The sequence below is a fragment of the Vicia villosa genome, linkage group LG2 (assembly GCF_029867415.1).
Source record: "Vicia villosa cultivar HV-30 ecotype Madison, WI linkage group LG2, Vvil1.0, whole genome shotgun sequence".
Lineage (NCBI taxonomy): Eukaryota > Viridiplantae > Streptophyta > Magnoliopsida > Fabales > Fabaceae > Vicia > Vicia villosa.
In genome coordinates, this window is record NC_081181.1 from 170,954,666 (window position 1) to 170,981,877 (window position 27,212).

Genomic DNA, 27,212 nt, shown 5'->3' on the forward strand with positions numbered 1-27,212 from the left:
TGTTAAATTCCATTTTCAATTCGTTCTATGCCGTGGTTTTATTTGCTCGTATCGTTCCATTGTTTTCCTTTCAACGACACAGTAATTTTCTGAAAAGTTCACCGGAGAAACATGTCATTGCCAAGGTCATAATCATGATTAACTTCTTTTGAAATTGGTTTGAGTTTGACGAGGAAAGAGAAAGAGGAAGTTTTTGATGCGGTAAAGATTGAATCATCTCTGATGTGTTGAGAATTACGGCTGTATCAAGATAAGATGTTATGCCTACTGTTTTTTATCAGAAACTCGAGGACATGCTAAATTTGGTTCTATATATTTTCAGATTTGGAGTTGATCTAGAGAGCATCAAACTGTACTTTTATATGGCTTGCAATCATGATACTTTTTGTTTTACTGAATGTTATGGAACTTGGTGTGCTACTAGGAACAAGAAGTGCTAAGAAAATAAGTAGATTTTTCGAGAGTCGAGAACTAGAAAGTCATGGAATTGTTTAAGAATATAAGAGCATAGACTAATGGAATATTGGTGTGATCATTAGAGATGATTGTAGACATAGACTGATTAGAGCCAGAAATGTGGCTCACAGTGAATTACTTTGCAAACACCTTCTCTCTGATAAAGAAGGGTCATTTTCCATATGATTAGTCCTATGAAAAATATAATTGTGAGAAAGAAAGACAATCGGATGATTGTCACAACACATCACTAGTGAAGAGAAAGCAACATATAGCTCTTATAATAGAGTTTGAACCTATAAGATATCAGTTGTGGCTTGAGCAACACTCGCGTGCTCAGCCTCAGTGCCCGATGTAGCAACAGTTAGTAGCTTTCATGACCACCAAGAAATTAGATTTGGTCCAAAGATGAGAACACAAGTTGTCGAACTATATTACGAATTGTGGATTAGGGAGCAAGGTAGAATTTGAGGTCAAAGTTAATAATATCATGCGACTATATTAAGATTCTTTTAACAACAATTAATTGATACACCTTGTTGAAAGCATAGGATGCATGTGATAGTTGCATATTGCAGAGTTTCTACTATTGGTTGCTTAACACTCACTCTAGGTCATTTCTTTTTAAAGCCTTAAGGTTGTTGCATATACACTTCTTCCTCAAGGAGTCCATTGATAAAGGAATTGTATGTAGGAGAGAGCAACGGTCAAGATTATGATGACTAGACGAGTTTTGTACTTGTTGATAGTTAGTTATATATGAATTTTCATTGATCTTATATTTTCTATTTGAAGGCAAGGGAACAAAATACCAAGTTTGATTATTTTGAAGGGCATCACATTCTTCCTTCATTGCAACATGCCACTTAGGATCAAGCAAGGCTTGCTTGACTTTCTTGGGTTCAGTATGTGTGAGAAGTCTAGGATGGATACAAGAACTATGCCATATTTGACACGAGTTTTCATGGGATGAGTGGTAACATAGTAAAGTGGTGTTACGTTGCTTTTAGTGGATATAGGAGAAATGGTATCAGGGTGAGAAATGTAGAAATAGATACTAATGAAGCCAGAATTTAAACTTTATAAAAATTATATGTTAGGAGGAAAGGAAACAGGCACAACATAACACTTTGAAAGACTTGATTCCTTTTCATATACATTGTTTTTGAATGAACTGGAATTACTAGAAACAAGACACAACCATACGTAAAAAAATTCTTTAAAATTTCTTTATTTAGTTAAAGTTTTGATTAAAATGATTGAGATGAAAGTCTTGTTTAGTGATTAGCATTTTGCATGAAGTTGCTTTTGTAACTCTTTTCGTATATTACTTGAATTGATGTGAGGCATTGGTTTAATTATACTACATTGAAAACTAATAGGGAAAAACAAACTATAAGTTGACCATAATTTTGTTGTCCTGTTTTGTTTGGTGGGGTCTTATATTTTATTAATGAAAGGCACTTCCTTGTAAATCTAGAATCATATTAGTAAATTAAATATCTTAAGCTTTCAAAAAAATAAAATAATAATAAGTGTCCCTGTCATGATTAACCTTAATACAACTATGAGAATTGAATGACATCTTGTGATGGAAGTCCCTAACTCAAGTAATTATTTATGGCATAAAACATGTTGACAAACATTAAATTGTAGTGAATTTAGTAACGGTGGTGAAGTTGCCATTTTGGCTTCACTGATGTAGTTATTTTAATTGACCAATCAAAATACACCACTATAAATCCCAATTGCCACATCATTAATTTATATCAACCATATCTGCCACATCATTATTATATATAAAACTTTCATTTATTGCATATCAGTCCTTTATAAAATTAATATTAAATTGAAAAACAAATTATTTTGACAAAATCAATTCTGAGATGAAATCCCAAAATCAGAAATTCACAGTCCGAAACCCACCTCCTTGGCCTCCTTCTTCATCTTCTTCCCCTTCTACTTCTTTATGGTTCATCCTTCTTCTTTGTTATCACACTACAAGAAAATTGGCAGATTGCGACAGCTATTTTGATGGATTACGACGGTTAAAACTGCCACATTTCCAAATTTACGACGGTTGCAACACCGTCGCAGAATTATGTGTCCCCAACCTGTTTCGCGACGGTTGACAAAACCGCCACACATAACTGTCGCGCTATTTCACGACTGTTTGGTACTGTCGTAAATTAGAAATGGCGACGGTTAAAAACTGTCGTGATTATGCCTTTGATTTTTGTTTTTGTTGTCATTCGCGACGGTTAAAAACTGTCGTCAATGTGATATCCTGACGGTTAGAACCGTCGTCAACATTATTTAATTTTTAGCAATAGTTTAAACCTTTACTAATTTTTATCTATTATATTTTTTTATTTAAACTATAATTTACTAAAATACTTTTAAATAAAATATTATTCTTTTTAATATTATTTTTTCTTTGAATTATTTCTACTATATTAATTTTATTTTTTAGTATTAATTTTTTATTTTCTATCACTTTTTAACATAGTAAAATTAATTCCAATAAAAACATATAAATTCAAATACGCATCATAATATCAAGAAAATGCGAGTTTCATAATCAAGTAAAATGCGAGTTCCATAATCATGTCATGTAGTACAAAACACCGAAAACATATCAAATCCTAATCTTATAATAATAAACACATTATGCCAAAAATACATAAGAAAGTTCATAATCTAATTAAGTTATAACAAAGTCTAATTTGTTCTTCTTGATGATCCATTATCTGCAATTCGGTAGCTAGACTCAGATGAACGTCTACCGTCAGCGGGTGATTCCAATCCCTGAAAAAATGTATTAAAATAATACTATGTAAAAAAATACTCACAAGCTTTAACTTTAAATTAATGTATCCAAAATAATATACCTGTCTTCCACTCGAATTTTGCATTTGCATTAAGAGTTCAATTTCCTTTGTCCTAGCATCATCCCTTTTCTTTAAGAATGTGATTGCATCCATCAATTCATCAATTTTTGAATTCTTTTCTTTAAGTGCATTAATTTCTTCTTGCATTTCCTTTATTTTTTCATTTTCTGCAAAAGAAGATGCCGATCTCGTAGATCTATTAATCTGAGATGGTGTAACTCCAAGTCCCATACTACGAACATATCCATGTTGTTCTTTTCCAAATACTTTCTGAAATGCCTCATTTTCAGACACAGAATCCTTAATTGCAGCTTGTAATTTTTCCTGCACATGAAAAAGAAAAAATTGAGCAAACAACATTACTCAAATATGGTCTTACACAACCTTATTAACATAAGAAAGAACAATATGTGTTTATAAATTAAAAATTCAAACTATTACACAACCTTACACATCCTTATTAACATATATGGTCTACTTTATTGTTTCCATATATGATACCAACTTTTCCTCTGAACTGTTATACATCCTTATTAACATATATAGTCTAAGAGATTATAAATAACTTATGTTATTTCATGATCAAATTACATTACAGGAAGAATATCACATTACATGCATGTACTTAGAAGAACATAAAACCTATACATACATATATATACACTTTTCATTTCATTCCAGAATAGTATTACGCTCACATGCAGAGACATAATGCACAAAGAACCATGAACTAATACTTGTTTAATATATATGTGTTGCCAAAAGAGTGTACTTACCACATATAATAATTAAGATTTGTCTGCAGCATGCATTTGTCCTAATTAACTACGGTTCTCTTCTACTTTGTGAACGGTGATAACAATGGCGGTGACTACAAGCCATGTACACATGTATCTCTTTTCGCCCATACATATTGTGTAATTTATTTCTATAATGTACACGTCATGCATATAGTTTCTACTCTAGTCATGCATGACGAATATTGAATGTAATAAAAGGGCTTTGGGTCATGTTAGGTTTGTGGCTCAAGTGCCAATTTATTCGAGACATTTCTAAGACATTTTTTCTTTTCAGAAAGGTTCTCCCCACCTCTAAGAGATGCCAAAAGGTTTGATTTTTTTTCAAACCTTAAGGAGACTAACAAATATTTCAAAAGAATTAACGTTTACTTACATTATTGTTGAATGCATCTTCATTGACAAAAGACCCGTCAGACTTTGTATGAGAAATTGCATACATTTCTCCTCTGCTGTATGTTCGTCCATCTCTTGATTCCTACAAATAAGAACAAATATTAATTAATTGTACTATCAAACATACAATCATTAATATATAGATTTGGACATACCAACTCATGTTTCTTCCTTGCAAGCGACTTAGATCCGAGTGTGTGCGGAGCCTTCAATTTTGCTCTATTTTGAGCATTTTTTTGGGCTATTTTCTACATTGGTAACAAATAAAAACACCCGTTATAGATAAGGATAACATACAAATCAGAGAAATCTAACAAATAAAAACACTAATATTACTTGTGTTTTTTCTTTCCGTCTATATTGAACAAAAACAGCCCAATCGTGTTCCGGAATGCCTCTGACGGTTGGAAACTTTTGAAGATTTTCCTCCAAAGTGAGATCCCATTTATAAAATTTGCGAAACAAATAATGTCGGCCATCCTTCCATTTCTTTGCAGCAGAAGCAAGTACGAATTCTTTATCACGCCCGTCATCAACAAGAAAATGGAGCTAAACATTAAAATAAAAATTAGTTCAGAAAGCAAGTAATAATCACCATGAAATTAATTTAAAGAACATGCAATTACTTATTAATGATATATACCTTTATCTTTGAATCATAAAACTTTGTTTTTGTTTCCTCTGGAATATCCTTCCAACTCTCAAACATTATGGGAATGTCTTTATACATTCTAATAATCATGCCTAAATACCCTGCTAACAAACCTGAAGCTTGTCCTATTGCACAATGATCATTATTGAATTCAAGTATTATCCATGTTCCATTGGGCTCTGAATTCGCAACCAAGTCTTTCGCACATAAACGTGTGCTTGAAACATGACCCTCTTCATCTATCATAGAAGAAAGTAAACAGATTAATATCATAATTAAACTATGTAAATAATTTAATTATTTATAGATACTTTAACCTTAAAATACTTACTAATGATATTTACATCCCAATACACAGATTTAGCCTTTTTATCAACATCTTTAGTCTCATCTTCTACAACAACATCTTCATCCCCATCTCCTACCACAACATCTTCAGCCCGATCTCCTACCACAATATCTTCAGCCTCGTTTCCTACCACATCATCTTCAACCTCATCTCCTACCAAATCATCTTCAGTCTCCTCTCCTACCACAACATCTTTTGTAGTTTGGATTAGTGGAGGGGTTATTGTAGGTTGTATTGGAGAAGAAGTTATTGTAGTTTCGATTGGGTGAGGAGTTATGGATGATTTGCGCATTGTAGTTGAACGTAGGCGCTTCTTGTTTACTTCAAGCTCTCCAGGTTGTACAAACCTCGGACGAACCTTCACAGACTAAATAATATGCATAAGTGAATGTCAGTCAACAATCAATATAATTAATTTATATGTAGTAGTATTGAGAATTTATTACTAACCGGCAATGGTTTGGAAGAAGGCTCACATGATTTGTGAAGGGACTGAGAGAGTGTATGAAGATTGAGAGCCTCTACCTTTTTCTTATTCTCTGCAATTCTTTGGAGGCGCAATTTCTCATATGGTGTAGTCATTGTCTAACAACAAGCTTCAACTACAAGTATAAGTATTAAAAGACAAATTAAAAGACAAATTAAAAGACAAATTATACAATAACACATATAGTAACAATATCATCTCATACATTAATTGATAAGCAACAAAAAACATATAGTAACAATGTCATCTAATACATTAATTAGGGATGAGTAACAATGTCATCTCATACATAAATTAGGGATAAACAACAAAAAAAACATAAGTCTCACACGAGTTAAAAACAAACTAAACTTTTGATTAATAAAAAATAAATCTTAATTGTTGTCATCATTTGTCGCTGGAGTTACAAGATCATCATTAAGAAAAATTTGTTCCAAATTTTGTGATGGATACGGCTCAATAGGTGTCATAATTTCATCATTTCCACCCATGTCATACAAGTCTCTTGGCTTCAAATGAATAGGTATGCTCCATCCTTGTTCACTCTCATCATCCACATAAAAAACCATTTGAGCTTCTGAAGCTTGAATGTATGGCTCGTTATCTTCATGTTCCCCAGAATGTAGTAGTCGTGCAAAGTTTATAGAAGTAAAACCCAACTTATCTATCTTAATGCCTCGTGGGTTTGTGGTATTAGCCCATTCACACTTAAACATGGGCACTGTGAAGCCATCATAGGAAAGCACAATAATGTCTATCAATCTTCCATAGTAAGGAACCCCTCCAAATCTCATTTGGGTATCACTATTGCTTGAATAGCTTCGTGTACCAAACATGCCAAAAACTCCACTATTTTGAGTTTTTAAAAGATTATCTCGCTCCAACGTTCGAAACTTGAATCCATTGACATTGAACGCGGTAAACCTTTTAACTTTATCAAAAGGACCATGAGCAAGACTAATGAGAACATCTTTATCTGGTCCACCAATGCTGTCTAGATTGTTGCAAATCTATACACGATACAACATCAAATTAGTCTTATTATTAAAACCAATTTAACAAAAAAATTATATTTTTGTACGAAAAACTTACACGATTGCGGAACCAGTGAGTAAACTCTCTATGAACCTTCTTGTCTATCTCAGCAGCACTTCTTTGACTGCGCCTCATTTGGCTCTGAGTAATACTTCGGAACTGCCTATTTGGTTATTTGATATTAGATGTAAAAAAACGTCTTAATAGTGTAGATGAAACTACATAATGAAATAAAACTACTTACTTTAGATAGTCGTCAACTATTGGACAATTTGTTAAAACATGTCTATGAGCCTGCAACTTTTCAATTGGTGTTAGGGTGTAAAATGAAGATCCACTCGCAGGTTTTCCAACTCTAGGAAATAATTCTGCTACACGTGAACCTGTTTGGATATCACCAATAGGTTCATCATCTACACGCCCGGGTTGATTCCATCTAGTCTCAATGTTTTCTAGATATCTGGAACAAAATGTAAAAATCTCTTCGAAACGATATCCTTCCGCAATAGACCCTTCTGGCTTTGCCTTATTACGTACATGCGATTTAAGCTTCCCCAAATACCTATTATTGAACCATAATAGTTTCAGTTAAAAAAATTTCTACATTCTAAGTTAGTAACATTAGAACAAAATCACATACTTTACCTTTCAACAGGATACATCCATCGATAATGAACAGGACCTCCAAGCTTAACTTCTTCAACAAGGTGAACAACCAAGTGAACCATAACCGTGAAGAACGAGGGAGGAAATAACATTTCCATGTGGCATAAAGTGAGGACAATTTGGTTTTGCAATTTTTCCAAATCTTCAATTTTCAACACCTTACCACATAATTGTCTAAAGAATGAGCACAACTCAATCAATACTGCTGAAATCTCATGAGGTAATGTTGTGCGAATGGCTAATGGTAGAAGTTGTTCCATTAATATATGACAATCATGACTCTTCATCATTCCATTCACCTTGAGATTTACCAAGTCAATGCATCTAGAAATGTTGCTTGAATAACCATCAGGCACCCGAATATTCCTTAGAGTTGTTAAAAAATTCCTTTTATCTTTACCCGTTAGACTAAAGGGCGCCGGAGAAATTCTACCATTTTCATCTGGCCAAAGATCAGGTCTTATGCCCATATTTTGAAGGTCTTTTCGAGCCTTAACATGGTCTTTACTCTTTTGCCTATCATTTAGTAAAGTAAATATGACATTATCGCACACATTTTTCTCAATATGCATCGGATCAAGATTATGGCGCAGAAGATTATCCTTCCAGTACGGAAGTTCAAAAAATATGCTTTTCTTTTTCCATTGTTGAGGATGACCTTTTGTAGGATCACACCGTGTACTATCACCTTCTATAGGTTGTCCCTCACGTGTTCTTTTTACCGATTTTTCTTTCACTGGCTTTTTACCAAAGACGATATCAACATCTTTAACCTGCTCAAAAACTTGATGTCCAGATAATGTTCTCGGCGGACTCCGCATTTCTTGTTCACCATTAAAGCGGATCCTGTTCAATCTAAACCTGTGTCTCCGATCAAGGAAACGCCGATGACCCATAAAACACCATTTACGACTACCTTTAAGACGGAGAGATGTAGTTTGAAAGTTACATGATGGGCAAGCAAGTCCTGTGTATGTGTTCCACCCAGAAAGTGCACCCAGAAATTATCCCTGGCCTCGTTCTTCATCTTCTTCTCATTCTCCTCAACCAAGGGTATCGAAAAATTTCTCTCTTCGTTGTGCTATTGTCCCCCCAATTTTCACAGTGGGACGACGCCATATTTTTTCACAGGTAATCGTGTCCATCTCAGTCTTTATATTTTTCCAAAATCAACTTGATTTGAGTTAATTTGCATAAATTATGGAATTGGATATTAATTTTGTATGTTCAGTTGAAGTTGATTTGGTAATGAGGGTTTGTTTTATAATTTGAAGCTAGTATGTGATTTGGGGATTGTGGTTTGTATTTTAAGTTGAAGCTGATTCAATTCAATTTTTATGCAGGAATTAGAGAATTGGGGATTAGGGTTTATATTTTATGAAATTCATAAATTCATAAAAAAATGCATTTGAGTTGAATCGGTATATAGTGAAATAATCTTAATTTAATTGAATCTTCAGGGTTTCAATTAAATTGTTTATTTTCCAGAGGAATTTATATTGTGATATTATTCAAATTTAAGTTGTGGTTGTGTATTATTGTGAATTATTTTGATGATTTGTTCTTCAAATAACATGCAGTTAAGTAATGGATGCAAACAGTATGCTCAGAGTGTTTGAACTCGAAAACACATCTTGAACAAAGTTACTTCATGAAGGTTATCCCACTTAAGGTCTTGCATCAGCTGATATTGTTCAACTCTACCAAAATATCTGGTGTTCAGAATGAGATGCAAGGAGATAGCATGATTAACATGTAAATTTGAGATAAGGTCTTGTACATTAACTATTAGAACTATTTTGTATTGCCAAGCTGTGTATTTGAGTTAAATAATATCAACTTTTTGGACTCAACTGAAGCTTGTTCTTTCTGATTTTAAATTATCCAATATAATGATAAACATGTAAATGTTAGTAATCGTGCAAGTACTGAAACTGTTGTAATATGAAGTGTGTAAACTGAGTATAATAAATTGAAATATTTTGTCTCAAAGCAAAATGTTTGTTTATTTGTTAAAGCGGTGAATTTAGATTTGGAGTTCAATATCAACTTCCAAAAAAATGCTAATTTATCATACTGAGCCTATTATTTGAATTTGATAATTACTTAAGTTTTGTTGCATTTTTGAAACAGCATAGGTCACGATGCAACATGTTGATTAGAGATGAAGTCAACTTGTGAAGGAGAATGTGAATATAAGAGAGCTCAAGTCACGTGTTAGCTTAATTCAGTTGTACATATCCAGATCACAGAGGTATGTTAAATCCAGACGTAACATGAGTTATTTTTGTGTTATTTGGAAGACCTATGCTAGGCTTACATCTGCAATTTACACCGTATGCAATTGACACCGTATGTATGCAATTGGTTTAGTGTGGAGAAAAACTATTTAAAAAATGATTAGTATATATGTATGGGATTTTATCATTGTAAGTGTGAAATTAATGGAAAAAAACTGTTATGTGTATTTGGTCTGTAGCTATCTTATAGTAATTGGTAGTTAATTTTATCAAAGAGTTCAAAACACATACGATTATACAAAATATAATCAAATTATCCATAAATTATATCAAAACATAGACACCCATGATAAAAACAAATCATACTTGTGGCCAAAAAAACCTAACACATCACCACAACTATTCAACACCTACTGCCATACACTTATAAATGATACGATTATTACAATTTCACTCATAACAAAATCCCTGTAAAGGTCAATAACACATAATAAATGATACAATTATACAAAATATAACTCAATTATCCATAAAAAAACATGAAAGGAAAACCAACAAGTTTGATAATCATAAGATAACACAATACAATCACACTTGATGTTTCATGGAGACCAAACTGTGTACGCGTGCACACAACCAAATTACACATAAGTTCCATTAGGAGAGACCGCCATGACCTTGAAAGGGGCAATGTCAGAGGCTCTCCGGACTCTTGGTAGCTCTAGTTCATGACCCCAGACCATAGAATCCACCTCAGCCTTAGTTTTCACAACTCCTTGTTGCATGAATAGTTTAGAGAGGACTCTTCCATAAGGAATGAAGAATGTCTTTCCTTCTTGGAAGGATAGAAGAGTCTTCTTCAGATACTCAAAGAAAACATATGGGAGATTGACCTTTGGACCTTTGTTGACAAGTAGAAGAAGAAAGTCCCTTTCACAGCTATCTAAGATATCTATATCCTTGTTCTTTGGCAAAAAGTTTGTGGCCAGAATTTGATACCAAAATAATGCCTCGGGTGAAAGATTGGAGGATTTTGAAATGTCAGATAAATCCTTGAAGATGGTGCAGAAGGGATGATATTGTTCCCAGGACATCAAATCTGGAGGAATTCCATCGTCCTCACATCCTATTGCCTATGCAATAGTCGTTCGGAAGACAAAGATAGGAATACCAGATACTTTAGAACAAATGACTTTGTCCCGATTCAGCACTTGGATTGATGCATTCACCCAGAATTCAGCAACCAAATTTGGGTAAGTGGGACCATAAAGCATATCAAAGTACTCATCCCATCCAAATTTGGAAACCATATACTTGGTAGTAAAGGCTAGATTCTCCAACCTATCTTCAAAGTTAACACGGCCTTCAACGATAACAACCAACTAGCTCTCCATAGTCCAAACCCAATTTAGTTTGTAAGGTTGTCTTAGGTGGTGAGCATATAAAAAGAGTTTTTAGAAAACAGAGAGAAGAGAGAACAACTGGTGTTTTAAACAAGAGAAAAGAATGAGTTCTTTAAAGACCTAGCCAAGAGTATATATAATCATAATGTAGTAAAATACGACTTTACAAGTCCAAGAGAGAAGTTTTGAAAATATAAATGCAATGATGTGACATTTGATGGGTCTATACATTATAAATGTCTTCAAAACTATGATAATGGAGAAAAGTCAAGGACAGTCATAAACGACAGTCACTAAATAAACGGACAGTCACTAAATAAACGGACAGTCATAAAAAGTCATAAAAATCATACAAAATATAACCCAATTATCCATAAATTACATTAAAACATAGACACCCGTGATAAAAACAAATCATAATTGTGACTGTCCCAAATTGTTTCAAATTAATGGACAATCAAAAAAAAAGTCCAACTTCAATCTTCCAACTTCAAACTTCAACCTAGTTTGACCAACTTCTTCCTTTGATCTTCCTGCTTTTTCCAATATGCTGCCGACTTTGCCAACATTTCGCATAACAAAATATTATTACCGGAGTGTAACAAAAAAAGGGTGAGTTTCATTCTGGTTGAGGTCATAACCTGTAGGGAATATAATTATCAACATTTAGGACAAAATGCAAATATATTGTCTATGGGAAATGATTAAGTTAATGATATTCGCATGAATTCAACGTACATGGATTTCTTCAAACAACGTTTGGAAGGGACACTCAATCATCCACTTACATACCCAAACTCCACAATCATTTCTGTGGTCAGTGAATAAATGCATTAGTAACAAGTAATAGGTCATATTGTCAATCAATTAAAATAGAGTAAGGTTAAGGTATGAGAGTACTCACGATCCGGCAAGTTGTTGCTTAAGGGATGTTGGGTCCTCTATGGGGTAGGATGATATCGAATGTGTTGGATAATTTGGAATCATGTCAACAAAAGAATTGTGACACAGAATCTCCTCAAGAAATATGGCCTGCCACATGGGTCAAACCAAATTTTAAAAAAATACAAGCAAGTGAATGGAAAGTAAATAACAAAATCTGCACAGACTTTAATACCGTTTTCAATATTGCACGGCGTCTGGATGTGTGTCTTTCAGGGCAATAGAGAGAGTCCAACCAATACATCTTCTTGTCGGCAATATCAACAACCATGAGATACCAGTGGTTTCCAAGGTCGATCATCGGAATAAAAATCTGAAAAAATGTTATTTAATGTTTGAGATGTCATGAAACTGTTTTATCAACGTGGCAACTGTTTTAACACACACATAACTCACCCTTAACACTCTAGATTTGGATGTCATGAAACGAGTCTGGTAAATATCCCTCACATAATCAGGACCGTGACGTCCTTCCAGGGTATATTGCTGCAATTAAAATAAAATATTAAATGTATTATAGTTCAATTAGATTAAGACAAACAGAATGTACAAGTGACCGTAGTATAGTAGAATAGTAATCACCGCGAACTCGGTAGGAAAATACCAAACTGACTTGGTCTTTCCCGCAGTTTCAATGAACCAGTTCTGTCTTGCCACAACCAGATTAATAATCTGCATTTGCATATGAAAATGGCCTTAACAGATTTATACATAAATGGGATCAATTCAACGCGGTATCATATTAACAATAACCTCCTGGTCTAGAGGGCTTCTTGGCATCAGGGTCTTGAATGTTTTTCGATCTCCGTAAACATTTGAAGTTGTTTTTACCAATACCTCACGACTGCTCAGAAAATTGCAATTATAATCAAATTAAATGTGATAAATAAACTTACTATTAGGTATTAGGTACGTTCATTAAAAATAAATACCCGTAAAGATCTTCTTCGTCACCCATAAAAATGTATGCGGCAGTGCAAGCACATATGTCATTTAGGGACATTGCCGGAGATGGTCGAAATGACATTGGCATCCACTGTCATCAAACACAACCCAATCAAATATTGTTGTAAGCAATAATGATATGTCATGTAATATTAGGTTCTATTGAAAATAAATATTGAATACTTACTTTAGGGATTTCAACCGGATCGTGATCACCTTCATATCCAACACTATTTTCAACTGGATGGTAGTTGAGGTAAAAATCGTGATCTATTCGGTCCTCAGGTCGACAGAATAGGGTCTTCCTGACTTTTGGGATATGGCCTTCATCTACAATTCCTTTTCCCCATTTTGGCGGTTCCGAGGTTGTTCCCAAAGTCAGAACCCGCCTTTTAGTTATTGCTCTCCTTTCTGTTGCCCTCTCCCTTTTTAAGACTTTTTTGGCTTGCACAACGGGTGTCGATGCCGTCGAATCATAGTCTTTTGGTTCAAATTTGTCACCGTCAGACGTAGTCGTTTGATGAGTACTTAAATCATACAAAAAAACCAGTTTAGTAATGGTACAAGAACACAAAATATAATTATGAAACAATAAGTATATATGATTATGAAAGGTTGATTCTTATTTTGGAAAAAATATCAATCAAACACATTGTACACGCTAACACGTAAACCAAAATAAGAAATATAACCTCGATGAAATCACTATGATCTCTGATCTGAATTTCTTTTTGTGAGTCTCACTGTAATGCTCACTAATCCGTATAGAATGAGTTGAAACTTCTGGGTTCTTATCTGATGCATTATTGTGGTGCTTTATGCGTTTGATTTTTGTGTTTCCCTTGGATGCAGAATTCTTCTTCATTGTGTAATGTAAGTTTGAGTTTTTTTTTGTGTGCAGGAAGTTGAAATTGGAAAAATGAATGGAGTATGGCAAGGGAGCTTCAGTACGAGTGAGCTTATGTAGAGTACATCATATTGTGTTAAGCTTTTCCATGATCCTAATGTCAACTCGATGTGGAAATGAAGAAAACTTGAAAACGGCTACTTGCCTCCCAAGTCAGAATTGGCACGGTTTTGGATTAGAAAGGTGGGAAAACTACTGTACCTATCAGTACTTGTGATCATGATGAAAACACGGGATCCTAGACACTGGTTCCAATTGGTTGCTAGTAGTTCATAGCTCATGGACAATTAGTTCAAAGTTTCATAGTTCACAAAACTTTAGAGATTCATCAAAATACCGTAAATTTTGAAATTTCCGGTATTTTGTCCAATACCAGAAATTTTGAAATATTTGAAATTTCCGGTATTTTTTAATTTTCTTTTAAAATTCTATTTTTCTTATTATATTTTTAACATCAACACCAAACAGAAGTTTCATATTCAAACAAAATAAGACCCAAAAAAAGCCTAGCCAACATCAACAGTAAAACATTACTTCTGTGACGATATCCAAGATAACTGAACTCTTGTATGACAAAATAGATCCAGTGCAGATCAGATACAAAGTTTTACTAAAACTAGTAAAACTTTGTATCTGATCTGCAGTGAATCTATTTTCGTCATACAAGAGTTCAGTTATCTTGGATATCGTAAGTAATGTTATACTGTTAAGCTGGGCTTTTTTGGAGACCTTATTTTGTTTGAATATGGATTAGAACTACTAGTCTAGTCGATCTCATTTTGAGACACTTTTGATGTCTGTGTTTTTATTAGGTTGATGTAATTTTATTTTTATTATGTTTGACACTATTTATAAGATGTTTTCTTTTCGTGTAATATATATACGATTACATTTACATTACACTACTGTTTTTACTATTTTTTTTTTTTTAAAATTCTCATAAAATCATTAAATATGTTAAGATATGTTAGAGCTTTTGTGTCTGACAAATATCTTAGAGTTAAGAATTTGAACCATAAATTATATCCAATCCAAAAATCAAAAGAAAAAAAATTTAATAATTTAAAATAGAACCGAAAAAAATTGAAATTTTAAGTAAGTTGTTCAAATTTTTATTAGGATCCATTTTTATTATTATCCCGGGCCACCACCTTTAAAGTAACGATTTTTATCCATATTTTTATTGTTACATTATATCCATATTTATAGTTAACGATTTTTTTATAATTGTTGATTTAAAATAAAAGAAATTGAGGTTGATTTAGTAACAACTACATAGATACAGCACACTTGTTCTCCTCTTCCCTCTTAAAGCGCTACCTGACCCTTAGGTCTGGGGTTTCTGGGGTTTGAATCCCCCTTTCCCCGTTAAAAAAATCATTTGTATATTAACATGTGTAGTTTTATTTGAATATTAGTAATTTTATAATAAATTTAATATATTTATTTAGTTTACTAATTTTTTAAAAAAATATATTTATATATTAGTTATCGTAATTTTAATTTGCAAAATTTTAATACTAATTTAAATAATGACAAATATTAATCCATATTTATAGATAACCATTTTTTATCAACTCAGAATCTTCAAAGACTAACAATCAGACATACAATCGTAAGGAAACGCTGAAAGAACCAACCTGATTTCCATGTCGTCGTCGTCCGATATCCACCCGTGGCACGGTTTTCTTCCTTCGGTCATCTTCTTCTGCATGCAGCAAAGCCGAGGTGACGATACTGTTCAAATAACTCGTGCGTTTTGGTTTGACGATTCTGATTTCTTCTTTTCAATATAACATAACTTCATATACGGTCCCTTTACTTCCCCATGATGATGGGAAGTTACACCTACTAATTAGCAATGGGCCAAGACAATTGTTGGGTTCCATTGGGCTTGGATAATAATTCATTAACAGGGCTGTTCCAAATCTAACCCCTGCTGACCCAAAATATGTTGATTTTAAATTAATAAATTCAACTAAATAATTTCTATAATGTTATCCCCACAAAATTTTGTTATATTTCTTATCTTAATATTGCCCCTATATATACACATATATAAAAAATAATGTTATAATATCAATTATATATATAAAAAAAATTCTACAAATTTATTTAATAAAATTGAATTTATATTGATAATATAAAAAAAAAATTGCTTCGGCGAAGGCACGGGTCTCTTACATGTATAACGAACACCTGACAGTTTACGTAAAAATCACGAATGTTGGATCATTGATTACCACCGAATTTCATCATATGTTGCATCAGACCGAAACACGATGTAGTATCCAAAACAGGCATTCCATACATTGGGTACATGGGTTGTCCCATGGGCATTTGATGAATTACAGATTGTCCCACCGGCATCAAGGGTTGAAGTCCAATCATTGGACCCACATTTCTGCTTCTAACATCCATATGTGGTGTAGTTGCAATGTTAGCACCTCGACTTTGTGGTGTAGTTGCAACGCTAGCACCTTGACTTTGTGGTGTAGTTGTAACATTAGCACGTTGACTTTGTCGTGTTCGTGAAAATTGTTTTCCCCTGCTAATGCTAATATTACAGCTGGATTTCCTTTTCCCTTTATTTGTCTATATATATATATATATATAAATTCAATTAATATTTCAAAACAGATGTAAATATAATATGAGTAATTACCAAAACTAGACATACCTTGAGTATTTGGCTTGAAGAATCATTTAACGACATTGACTCGAACACATCATTCTGTTCAGATGTTCTGTCTTGTTTGTCCTGGAATATATACCAAATAGGTAGAATATAATGTTCAAAGCGATATACATAATAATAAGAATAAGACTCAGATTACAAAGAAGGTATGTATTACCGAACAATTCCTCGCATCATGACCTGTGCTGTTGCATTTTTTGCAGTGTCTGATTGTTTTGAATTCATTCTTTTTACGCTTTGGAGCACATTTTCTCTTCACTGCCATTGGATCACCTACAAATGCATTTTGCGTCCCAATTGGTTCGTCTGAACTACAATACTTTATCTGCAGCTTCAGGATGTCATCCATTACATCCCCATAGACACCATTTTGTTTTGAAACTTCTTTGCAAAAAGCTGTAAAAACAGAACAATAAGCACTAAATCGAGATTGCTCAATCATATTTGATTATACTCCCCCATCAGAACCCATATTCAGAAACCCAATTTTGGCATCCTTCGTCCAACGCGGCAATACCACAGTACGCGGAATATGATCCATATGCTCTTCTTTGATGACGTAAAACATGTGTGAGCATGGAATTCCGCGAGAATCAAACAATTTACACGAACACCGCAATGTTTCACCTGAAGGATCATACACAACCTCTCTTTCATATCCATCCTCACAATATTTTGTCAATGTATAAACTCTCAGTTCCCCTTTTATTAATCTCCCCTTTACAATTAATGCACCAGCCTTCATTATTTCTTCTTTTATTTCTTTGAAAATCTCTGCTGTATAAGTTTTGGCAGCGTCACTTTCGATCAGACGAAGATGAGTTGTCAACACTGGATCTGAAAACTTCGATTTAAAATCAGCAACAAGTTCATTATTTCTGTAATCCCTCAAAGCTTGTTCAAAGTTATGCATAAATTCAAAAATGCACCCTTTCTTCCTTACATAAGACTTGATTATAGCATTGACAGCTTCGCACTGTGACGTAGTTCTTATACGACCAAAAAACTTATCGCGTAGATATGCAGTAGCCCAAAGTGACTTGGTCTCATATGTTTTGGCAACCCAAGCATTTCCTTCAAGTTCATTCTCTTTAACCATCTCCCACCAAAATTCTTCAAATTGTTCTGTTGTAAAATTTGAGTACATTGCCTTTTTAAAACCATCCAAAAATTGCGACTTCTTTACATTTTCACCTGCATTCTTGTTCAAATTCCAAGCACACAACTGATGGGTCGCATCAGGATAAATTTGTTTTATAGCCTCCCTCATAGCACCATCTCCATCTGTTACAACTGCTTCTGGATATTTGTTTTCCATGCAGTCTAAGAAACACTTCAACAACCACTTATACGTCTCTATCGTTTCGTCCGACACCAATGCCGCACCGAATATAACAGTCTGTGAGTGGTGGTTGTAACAAGAAAATATAACCAAAGGATAATTGTATTTGTTCTTCCTGTAAGTTGTGTCAAATGCAAGAACATCCCCAAAACATGTATAGTCCGATCTACTAGGGCCGTCTGCCCAAAAAAGTGACTTCAATCTTCCGTCACTACTGACACAATATTCTGCATAAAGTATAAGATCCGTAGATGATTTCACTTTGAGATAATTTAGGGCAGCAACAACATCACCATTCTTAACAACATCACGCATTTTTTTGTCGGAATAATTGTACAAGTCTTTCTTTGTAAAACAAACATCATTATATCCACCCTTTTGGGCAACCATGTACCCCATTATATGACACGTTCGGATACCATGTGATCGAAGACTGTCAATTTGAGCTCTATCTGCCTCAGATATATGTCGATATCCGGGGTGTAAATGCACAAACTTTGTCGGGGTTAACTCATGGTTATGAGCCTCTTCAAAAAATGACACAACATATTTCCCATTTTTCTTATTGTAGTGCACATGGAGCCTAGCTTTGCAACTAGTGCGGGTTGTACATCGGTGTTTTCTTTTCCTATCTGACCTAGCCAAGTGCTTCTTGTCTCTTAATCCATTTTTGTTACATACAAACTGCCTCATCACTACTATTTTGTTACCTTCGGGCCCTCCTCGTTTAACATCGCTTTTCCTAATGGCAAAACCTTTACATCGTCCATACTTATAATAAAATTCACAAGCTTCTTCCACAGTTCCAAATTCCATAGCACGAATTTCATCCGAAGTAATGGAATTTAAACTCACCAAACTATCACCTACAAATGCTTGGCTATTTGACAACTCTGTTCCAACCGATTCCTCACAACTATATTCATCAGAATCAGAACTATATTCTGTGAATACAAGATCACACTCAAAGATGTTTTTGATTCATGGCAAACTCAACAAGCATACAAGCAACAAGGTACAAGTAGAAGAACTCAAAGAAAAGCAAGCATTGGTCACTCATAACAGAGCAGGTCGACCTACTATGCATACAGGTCGACTCAACACAAGCAAAATAAGAGGAACTCAGAAAAACAGCAGTCAGGTTTACCTACTCCCAACACAGGTCGACCTAAAATGAAGAAATTTACATATCATTCTGCTAGGTCGACCTACACAACAACTAGGTCGACCTAATATGAGGAAATGTCCCCAAAACGCATCTGAAGTGGATTCTGGTCGACCTACTTCTTTAACAGGTCGACCTAACTGGGAACAAATGACATTCAAAGGATATGCAGCTCTGTTAGGTCGACCTAAGCACCACAAGAGGTCGACCTATCTGATCAAAAAGGATATGCAGCTCTGTTAGGTCGACCTAAGCACCACAAGAGGTCGACCTATCTGATCAAAAATGCCAAAATTTCTGGTTTTCTCTGCTCCAACTGATAAGCTCTCATATATATTGTCCAAGGTTCAATTATTGTAATCAACACCAACGACTGAAAGATACACAAAGTCTTCTCATCTTCGTTCTTCGTCATCTCCAACACAATTACACATAATCATTTTTGCGTTGAGGGTTAGTGATCGAGTTCGATAACATCCATGGAACGGAATTGAAGATTCCTAGTGGGTGAAGATTTGTGGGGTTTTTGGTGAATAAAATCCGAGGGTTTTGTCCTCCAAGATAGGTGTTTCTTGGGGGTTTTTATCAAGAGGTTTCATCGAGGATCCATCTGAGTGTGAAGATTGAAGAACAAGGGTTCAAGGCAATTCAAGACACTGCAGAAAAGGGACCAAGTGAAGCTATTGGATCACCTTGATCTGACTCAAGATTAAGGGGGAAGAAGATTCAAAGGATCGACAAATTCGGTTTATTGTTTATCGCTTTGTTTTCTTCTTTGTATAAACTGCTTTCAACATTAATGGAAGATTTCCCAATTTCAATTTGGAATTGGGGGCAGACGTAGTCGTAGCGAGGACGATCGACGAACTGCCTGAACAAATATCGTGTTCTTGTCGCTTTTATCTTTTCATTTACGTTCTGTTCATATTTGGTCATAATTGCAAAATTGATTAACGATTCAAGAGTTAAAATTGTGAATTAAGGTTCTGCATAAACATCACAATTCACCACATCTTGAATCATCATCAATTTGAACATTATCACCAAGTGTTTGTCTTTTTGCTTATTCCATTATTACTGCATTGCAAACCAAAGTTTGTCAATTTAGAAGTTAATTGTTTTTCAGCTGTGAAACGTATTGATTCGATAACATATCACTTCATCGTTAATCTCAATTATCTTGTGGTTTTGTCACATATACAACCCTTGCAATAACGGTCCGGAATAGACGCAAGTCGATTCAGAACCGCTTTCGCTTTAGTTCGAAATAATTTCGAAAAACTCTGGAAGATCTATTCACCCCCCCTCTAGATCCTCAGGCCAGCGTCTAACAAGTGGTATCAGAGCTCTGGTTTATTCCGTGCTACGTGAAACACTTATTGGAAAGTTGGCTTCCGGACCTAAAGGGGCTCACAATAGAGCTCCAGTTTTCAACGGTGAAAACTATGGCTATTGGAAGGATTGTATGTGTGTCCACATCAATGCAATTGATAGGAACATCTGGACAGCTATTGTCAATGGCCCCTTTCAGATCACCATGACAAATGCAGCTGGTGCAGTTGTTCCAAAACCAGAAAATACTTGGGATGCAGAAGATGAAAAGAGATATGGATACGATTGGAAAGAGAGAAACATTCTAATCTCAGCTCTAGGAGTTGATGAATACTATCGTGTTTCCCATTGTAGATCCGCTAAAGCTATGTGGGACACATTGCAAGTTGCCCACGAGGGAACGGATGATGTCAAACTAGCTAGAATCAATACGTTAACTCAAGAATTCGAACTCTTCCACATGGAAGATGGTGAATCCATCGAAAACATGCAGAAGAGATTCGTTCACTTGAAAAATCGTTTAAATTCTCTTGATAGACCTGTTTCCAATGCAGTTGCTACTAACAAAATCTTAAGATGTTTGAACAGGTAATGTCATTACAGCAATAAAGGAAGCAAATGATCTAAACACCTTAGACATTACCACTCTCTTTGGTAAACTAGAGGAACATGAACAACACCTTAAATGCCTTGACATGCACGAGAAAAGGGCAAAGAAAGAGAAGAACATGGAGAAAGAGGTAGAGAAGAAGTCAATAGCTCTAAAAGCTTCAAGCTCCAAGACCTCAAGACAAGAGCTAGAGGATAGTGATACTAGTGATGAGGAAGACTCCGATGATGAGGAAATGAGACTGTTTGTGCGAAGATACAACAAGTACATAAAGAAAAATAGAGCAAAACTCTCCGGAAAAAGCTTGATTAATCATAGGAAGCAATTAGACAAGTCCAAAAAAGATGATAACAATAAAAGAAAATCCAAAGGCCCTTGTTTCAATTGCGGCAAAGATGGTCATTACAAACCGGATTGTCTATATCTCAAGAAGGAGAAAGACAAGAATCAAAGCAAAAGTCACAACAAGTCTAGAAGAGCCTACATAGCATGGGAAAGTGATTCCTCAAGTGAAGACTCATCAAGCGATGAAGAAGAATCGGCAAACCTATGTCTTACGGCTCATCAACACAAGAAAAAGAAACGTGTAAGTCATCTTAAACCTGAACTTGTAGATAAGGTATCTCATTCTCAATTAAAATTAGCCTTTGAAGAACTACATAGAGATGCAATTGAAGCTTTCAAACTTTTGGCCTCAAATAAGAAATTTTTTTCGTATCTTGAATCAAAAGTTGAGAAGACCGAAAAGGACATGGAAGCTTTGAAACAATCTATGCTAGATATTCAAAAGGATAAAATTGAGGAAGATCCTACATCATGGTTTGGTTGTGAGACATGTCATATTTGGCAAAAAGAAGTAAGAGATCTAAAGGCCAAATTAGATAAGGCTCTACAACCAAAAGTGACTTTTGCGGTTGATCCAAATAAGTTCAAAAGATCGTATACTCCTTTATATAGTAAATACACTTTTGTACCAAAAGTATCAACTAGCAAAATAGCATACTCTCATCATATTACTTGTCACTATTGTTGCAAAAAGGGACATACCATTGAAAAATGCAAATTTAGGAGGATTTTAGTTCCTAAAGGAGTATTTCAATGGTTGCCTAAGTGCAACAATTTCTGTACTCACCACCTAGGACCCAATGAAGATTGGGGACCTTCCACTCTAAATTAATTTTGTAGGAAAAGTGTCTTGACATTGCCGAAAGGTTGTGGTTCCTTGATAGCGGATGTTCAAGACACATGACGGGAGACATATCACTCTTTGTTGAGTTCCACGCAAAGAAAAAGGGGTATGTCACCTATGGAGACAACAATCGGGGAGCTATACTTGGTAAAGGAAGTGTAGTTCATGTGTCCTTTTGATGAATCTTATGCAAAATGTGTCGAGAAAGGTATATCTTTTAATAGTGCAGGCCCATCTACTGAAGACATTTCTCAAAGATAAGGAAGACGAAAGTGAAAGTGTTGCAAAGGAAGATGCTAAGAAAGAGAAAGATGAGTCTCATGATAGTGTTGAAAAAGAAAGCATCTCAAACAATGAAGAACTTCCTAAGGCCTGGACAAATGTAAAAGATCATCCAATCGACAACATAATAGGGGACATCTCAAAGGGCATGACAACACGCTCCAAGATAAATTTTTCTAAGCTTATGCAGAGTGAATTTGAGATGAGTCTCATGGGTGAGCTAAATTTCTTCCTTGGCCTACAAATCAAGCAACTCAGTCATGGAACGTTTGTGAGTCAAACTAAATACTGTACGGAGCTGCTCAAAAGATTTGGAATGAGTGAAGCGAAGGAAATTGACACACCTATGGCAACAAATACTAACCTAGACAAAGATGAGAAACGTAAAGAGGTTGACGTGAAATTGTACCGAGGAATGATAGGTTCACTATTGTATCTTACTGCCTCAAGACCAGACATTATGTTTAGTGTGTGTATGTGTGCAAGATATCAATCTTGTCCAAAAGAATCTCACTTAAAAGCTGTCAAAAGAATTCTGCGATACTTACGTGGAACCACTACATATGGCCTATGGTATCCAAAGGGAAATGAGTGCTATTTGGTAGGATTCTCCGATTCAGATTTTGCTGGCTGCAAATCCGATAGAAAAAGTACCAGTGGAACGTGTCATCTATTCTCAAATTCATTGATAAGTTGGCATAGCAAGAAACAAGTATCGGTTGCATTATCTACTGCTGAGGCAGAATATGTAGCTGCTGGAAGCTGCTGTGCACAAATATTATGGCTCAAGCAACAACTTCTTGACTTTGGTATTAAGCTTGATCGTATACCTATCATGTGCGACAACACAAGTGCCATAAACTTGAGTAAAAATCCTGTCTTACACTCACGAACCAAGCATATTGAAATAAGACATCACTTTCTACGAGATCATGTAGAGAAAGGAGACGTTACATTTGAACATGTAGAAAGCAAGAAGCAACTAGCTGACATCTTCACCAAACCTCTAGCAACGGAGCAATACTTCAACATTCGTAGGGAATTAGGGATACTCGATATCTCTAATTTGGGCTAATTACGTTTGTTCTCTCTTAATGTTATTCCTTTACTTTATATCTATATTTTTCTGCTAACATTTGTCTTAGCGTAAAGGTAGTTCATTATCAAGCCAGGCGTCATTCCACATTGACTAAAGGCTGCCACTAAAGTTGACACCTACATATTGAGAAAGCGGTAACGTAACTGTTGTTCACTTCCAAAAATATTATTGATACTATAATATGCTATCAATTAACATGCTTATAGTGACTTCATAAATATATCTCTCTTGCTCATGTATGTGTTTCATCTTTAATGTACCTTTAAACATATTTGGCTCTCATGCTATCACTATCTACCTTTTATCTACTATACTATGAATGCTAGCGTTTTATCTATGTTTCTCTCGTTACCCTCCTCTTCTGTTTTTCTTGTATCTCTTTTGATGTTGTCAAAGGGGGAGATAGATGCTGAGTGTACGGGGGAGCTCAGCTGAGTGAATAGATGCTGAGTGTACGGGGGAGCTTTTACCACTTATTGCCAAAGCTTCTACTACCGGTTTGCCATCATCAAAATGGAGGAGTATGTGAATACAAGATCAAACTTAAAGATGTTTTTGATTCATGGCAAACTCAACAAGCATACAAGCAACAAGGTACAAGCAGAAGAACTCAAAGAAAAGCAAGCATTGGTCACTCATAACAGAGCAGGTCGACCTACTATGCATACAGGTCGACTCAACACAAGCAAAATAAGAGGAACTCAGAAAACAGCAGTCAGGTCGACCTACTCCCAACACAGGTCGACCTAAAATGAAGAAATTTACATATCATTCTGCTAGGTCGACCTACACAACAACTAGGTCGACCTAATATGAGGAAATGTCCCCAAAACGCATCTGAAGTGGATTCTGGTCGACCTACTTCTTTAACAGGTCGACCTAACTAGGAACAAATGACATTCAAAGGATATGCAGCTCTGTTAGGTCGACCTAAGCACCACAAGAGGTCGACCTATCTGATCAAAAAGGATATGCAGCTCTGTTAGGTCGACCTAAGCACCACAAGAGGTCGACCTATCTGATCAAAAATGCCAAAATTTCTGGTTTTCTCTGCTCCAACTAATAAGCTCTCATATATATTGTCCAAGGTTCAATTATTGTAATCAACACCAACGACTGAAAGATACACAAAGTCTTCTCATCTTCGTTCTTCGTCATCTCCAACACAATTACACATAATCATTTTTGCGTTGAGGGTTAGTGATCGAGTTCGATAACGTCCATGGAACGGAATTGAAGATTCCTAGTGGGTGAAGATTTGTGGGGTTTTTGGTGAATAAAATCCGAGGGTTTTGTCCTCCAAGATAGGTGTTTCTTGGGGGTTTTTATCAAGAGGTTTCATCGAGGATCCATCTGAGTGTGAAGATTGAAGAACAAGGGTTCAAGGCAATTCAAGACACTGCAGAAAAGGGATCAAGTGAAGCTCTTGGATCACCTTGATCTGACTCAAGATTAAGGGGGAAGAAGATTCAAAGGATCGACAAATTCGGTTTATTGTTTATCGCTTTGTTTTCTTCTTTGTATAAACTGATTTCAACATTAATGGAAGATTTCCCAATTTCAATTTGGAATTGGGGGCAGACGTAGTCGTAGCGAGGACGATCGACGAACTGCCTGAACAAATATCGTGTTCTTGTCGCTTTTATCTTTTCATTTACGTTCTGTTCATATTTGGTCATAATTGCAAAATTGATTAACGATTCAAGAGTTAAAATTGTGAATTAAGGTTCTGCATAAACATCACAATTCACCACATCTTGAATCATCATCAATTTGAACATTATCACCAAATGTTTGTCTTTTTGCTTATTCCATTATTACTGCATTGCAAACCAAAGTTTGTCAATTTAGAAGTTAATTGTTTTTCAGCTGTGAAACGTATTGATTCGATAACATATCACTTCATCGTTAATCTCAATTATCTTGTGGTTTTGTCACATATACAACCCTTGCAATAACGGTCCGGAATAGACGCAAGTCGATTCAGAACCGCTTTCGCTTTAGTTCAAAATAATTCCGAAAAACTCTGGAAGATCTATTCACCCCCCCTCTAGATCCTCAGGCCAGCTTCTAACATATTCATCACAACTATGTTCATCACACCTATAATCATCATCAGATGAATCAGTGTGAAGATTGTTCAAATCAACCCCAACAGATTCCCCGTTGTTGTCCATCTGTAATCGCCCAATAAATAACATAACATAAGTCAACACGAACCATAAAACCATAATTCCAAACTTGAAATGAAATCATCATAATGAATTCAATCATAAAACCTAATTCCCAAATTACAGTTTACAACATTTGAAATAATTAAATATTAATCCTTAATTACCTTAGCCGGCTATCACTACGAACTGTGTGAGCAGAGCGATCGTATTTGATGATATTGAACTTTCGCTTCTTGAACAGGAAGATGAAGCGTGTGTTTGGTATACCGATAAAAAACGAAAACGCACGGTGCAGAGCTACGAAGGTGGTGATGAAATCCTTGGACCTTGTACGGTGGCGGTGGTGGTAAAAAGCTTTGCAAACGTACGGTGGTGGCGGTGAAAAGTTGTTGTTGGTTAGAGAATGAAGATGAATATGAACTCGTTGAAGAAGATGAAGTTTTGTGAAAAATACTAATTCATTAATTTTGAATTGTGAAATATTTCAAAAAAAAACAATTGAAATGTTATTAGGGGTTTAGTTTCAAATATATTAGGACTTAATTGCAATGTTCACAAGTATAACATTTCATTTAAGTTGATCCAATGTGGCATTTTAAGGTTTGACTTAAATTAGTAAGTTGAATCTATGTGGCTTAAAGGACACTTGTGATTGGCTAGAATTGTAACTTTTTCCTGTGAAGCTAAAATGGCAACTTCACCATAGAATTGCCCTTTAGTAACTGCTAGATTGTAAAATGATGAATATATGACGGGTTACTTAGGTTCAGAGAGAGAGATTCTTACTCGAGGAGTAAGTTTAAAACAATTACTCCAAATTTTAATTTTTGATTTTCATTAATCTAAAGGTTTTAATTAATTATAAATATTTTTAAAAATAATTAGATTAAATGATCAATTATATTTAGGGATGTGCAAAATATCCGATTTTGATGTCCAAATCCATAACCAAACCTAAACCACTTTTAAATATCCGGATATAATTGAATGGTTATTAACCGGTTTAGTTATTAATGGTTTAGTTATCCATTCATATAATCCGGATATAATTAAATGGTTATTAACCGATTAAATTATTTTGGATTCGGTTATAATCCGGTTATTATCCAAATCCAAATATTTTAATTCTCAAAATATTAATTTTTTTTGAAAAAA

The 27,212-nt window shown here is 34.9% G+C and overlaps 2 protein-coding genes across 2 annotated transcripts; both read right to left on the minus strand.

Moving 5' to 3' along the window:
* Window positions 1-3,120: 3,120 nt before the first annotated feature.
* LOC131650637 (uncharacterized) lies at window positions 3,121-6,123 on the minus strand. Its single transcript, XM_058920343.1, has 7 exons — window positions 5,992-6,123; window positions 5,524-5,908; window positions 5,184-5,431; window positions 4,877-5,089; window positions 4,696-4,788; window positions 4,521-4,622; window positions 3,121-3,671 (listed from the first exon to the last, which is right to left on the minus strand). The coding sequence occupies exons 1-7, from the start codon at window positions 6,121-6,123 to the stop codon at window positions 3,150-3,152; spliced, it is 1,695 nt and encodes a 564-aa protein (XP_058776326.1). The 3' UTR covers window positions 3,121-3,149.
* Window positions 6,124-16,398: 10,275 nt separating this feature from the next.
* Window positions 16,399-26,060, minus strand: LOC131650638 (protein FAR1-RELATED SEQUENCE 5-like). Its single transcript, XM_058920344.1, has 5 exons — window positions 25,987-26,060; window positions 17,333-19,122; window positions 17,022-17,260; window positions 16,847-16,927; window positions 16,399-16,761 (listed from the first exon to the last, which is right to left on the minus strand). The coding sequence occupies exons 1-5, from the start codon at window positions 26,058-26,060 to the stop codon at window positions 16,399-16,401; spliced, it is 2,547 nt and encodes an 848-aa protein (XP_058776327.1).
* Between the last annotated feature and the right edge of the window lie 1,152 nt (window positions 26,061-27,212).

Bases quoted from the DNA above. Each gene is read 5' to 3' on its own strand.
- LOC131650638 (XM_058920344.1), bottom strand. From the start codon at position 26,060: ATGGACAACAACGGGGAATCTGTTGGGGTTGATTTGAACAATCTTCAC. The intron at 17,261-17,332 runs GTTCTGATGGGG...CTGTTTTTACAG, and splicing joins AATTGGGTTTCTGAATATGG to CTTTTTGCAAAGAAGTTTCA. The intron at 16,928-17,021 runs GTAATACATACC...TATATATTCCAG, and splicing joins ATGATGCGAGGAATTGTTCG to GACAAACAAGACAGAACATC.
- LOC131650637 (XM_058920343.1), bottom strand. From the start codon at position 6,123: ATGACTACACCATATGAGAAATTGCGCCTCCAAAGAATTGCAGAGAAT. The intron at 5,909-5,991 runs GTTAGTAATAAA...CATATTATTTAG, and splicing joins CTTCTTCCAAACCATTGCCG to TCTGTGAAGGTTCGTCCGAG. The intron at 5,090-5,183 runs GTATATATCATT...TTTAATGTTTAG, and splicing joins TTTATGATTCAAAGATAAAG to CTCCATTTTCTTGTTGATGA.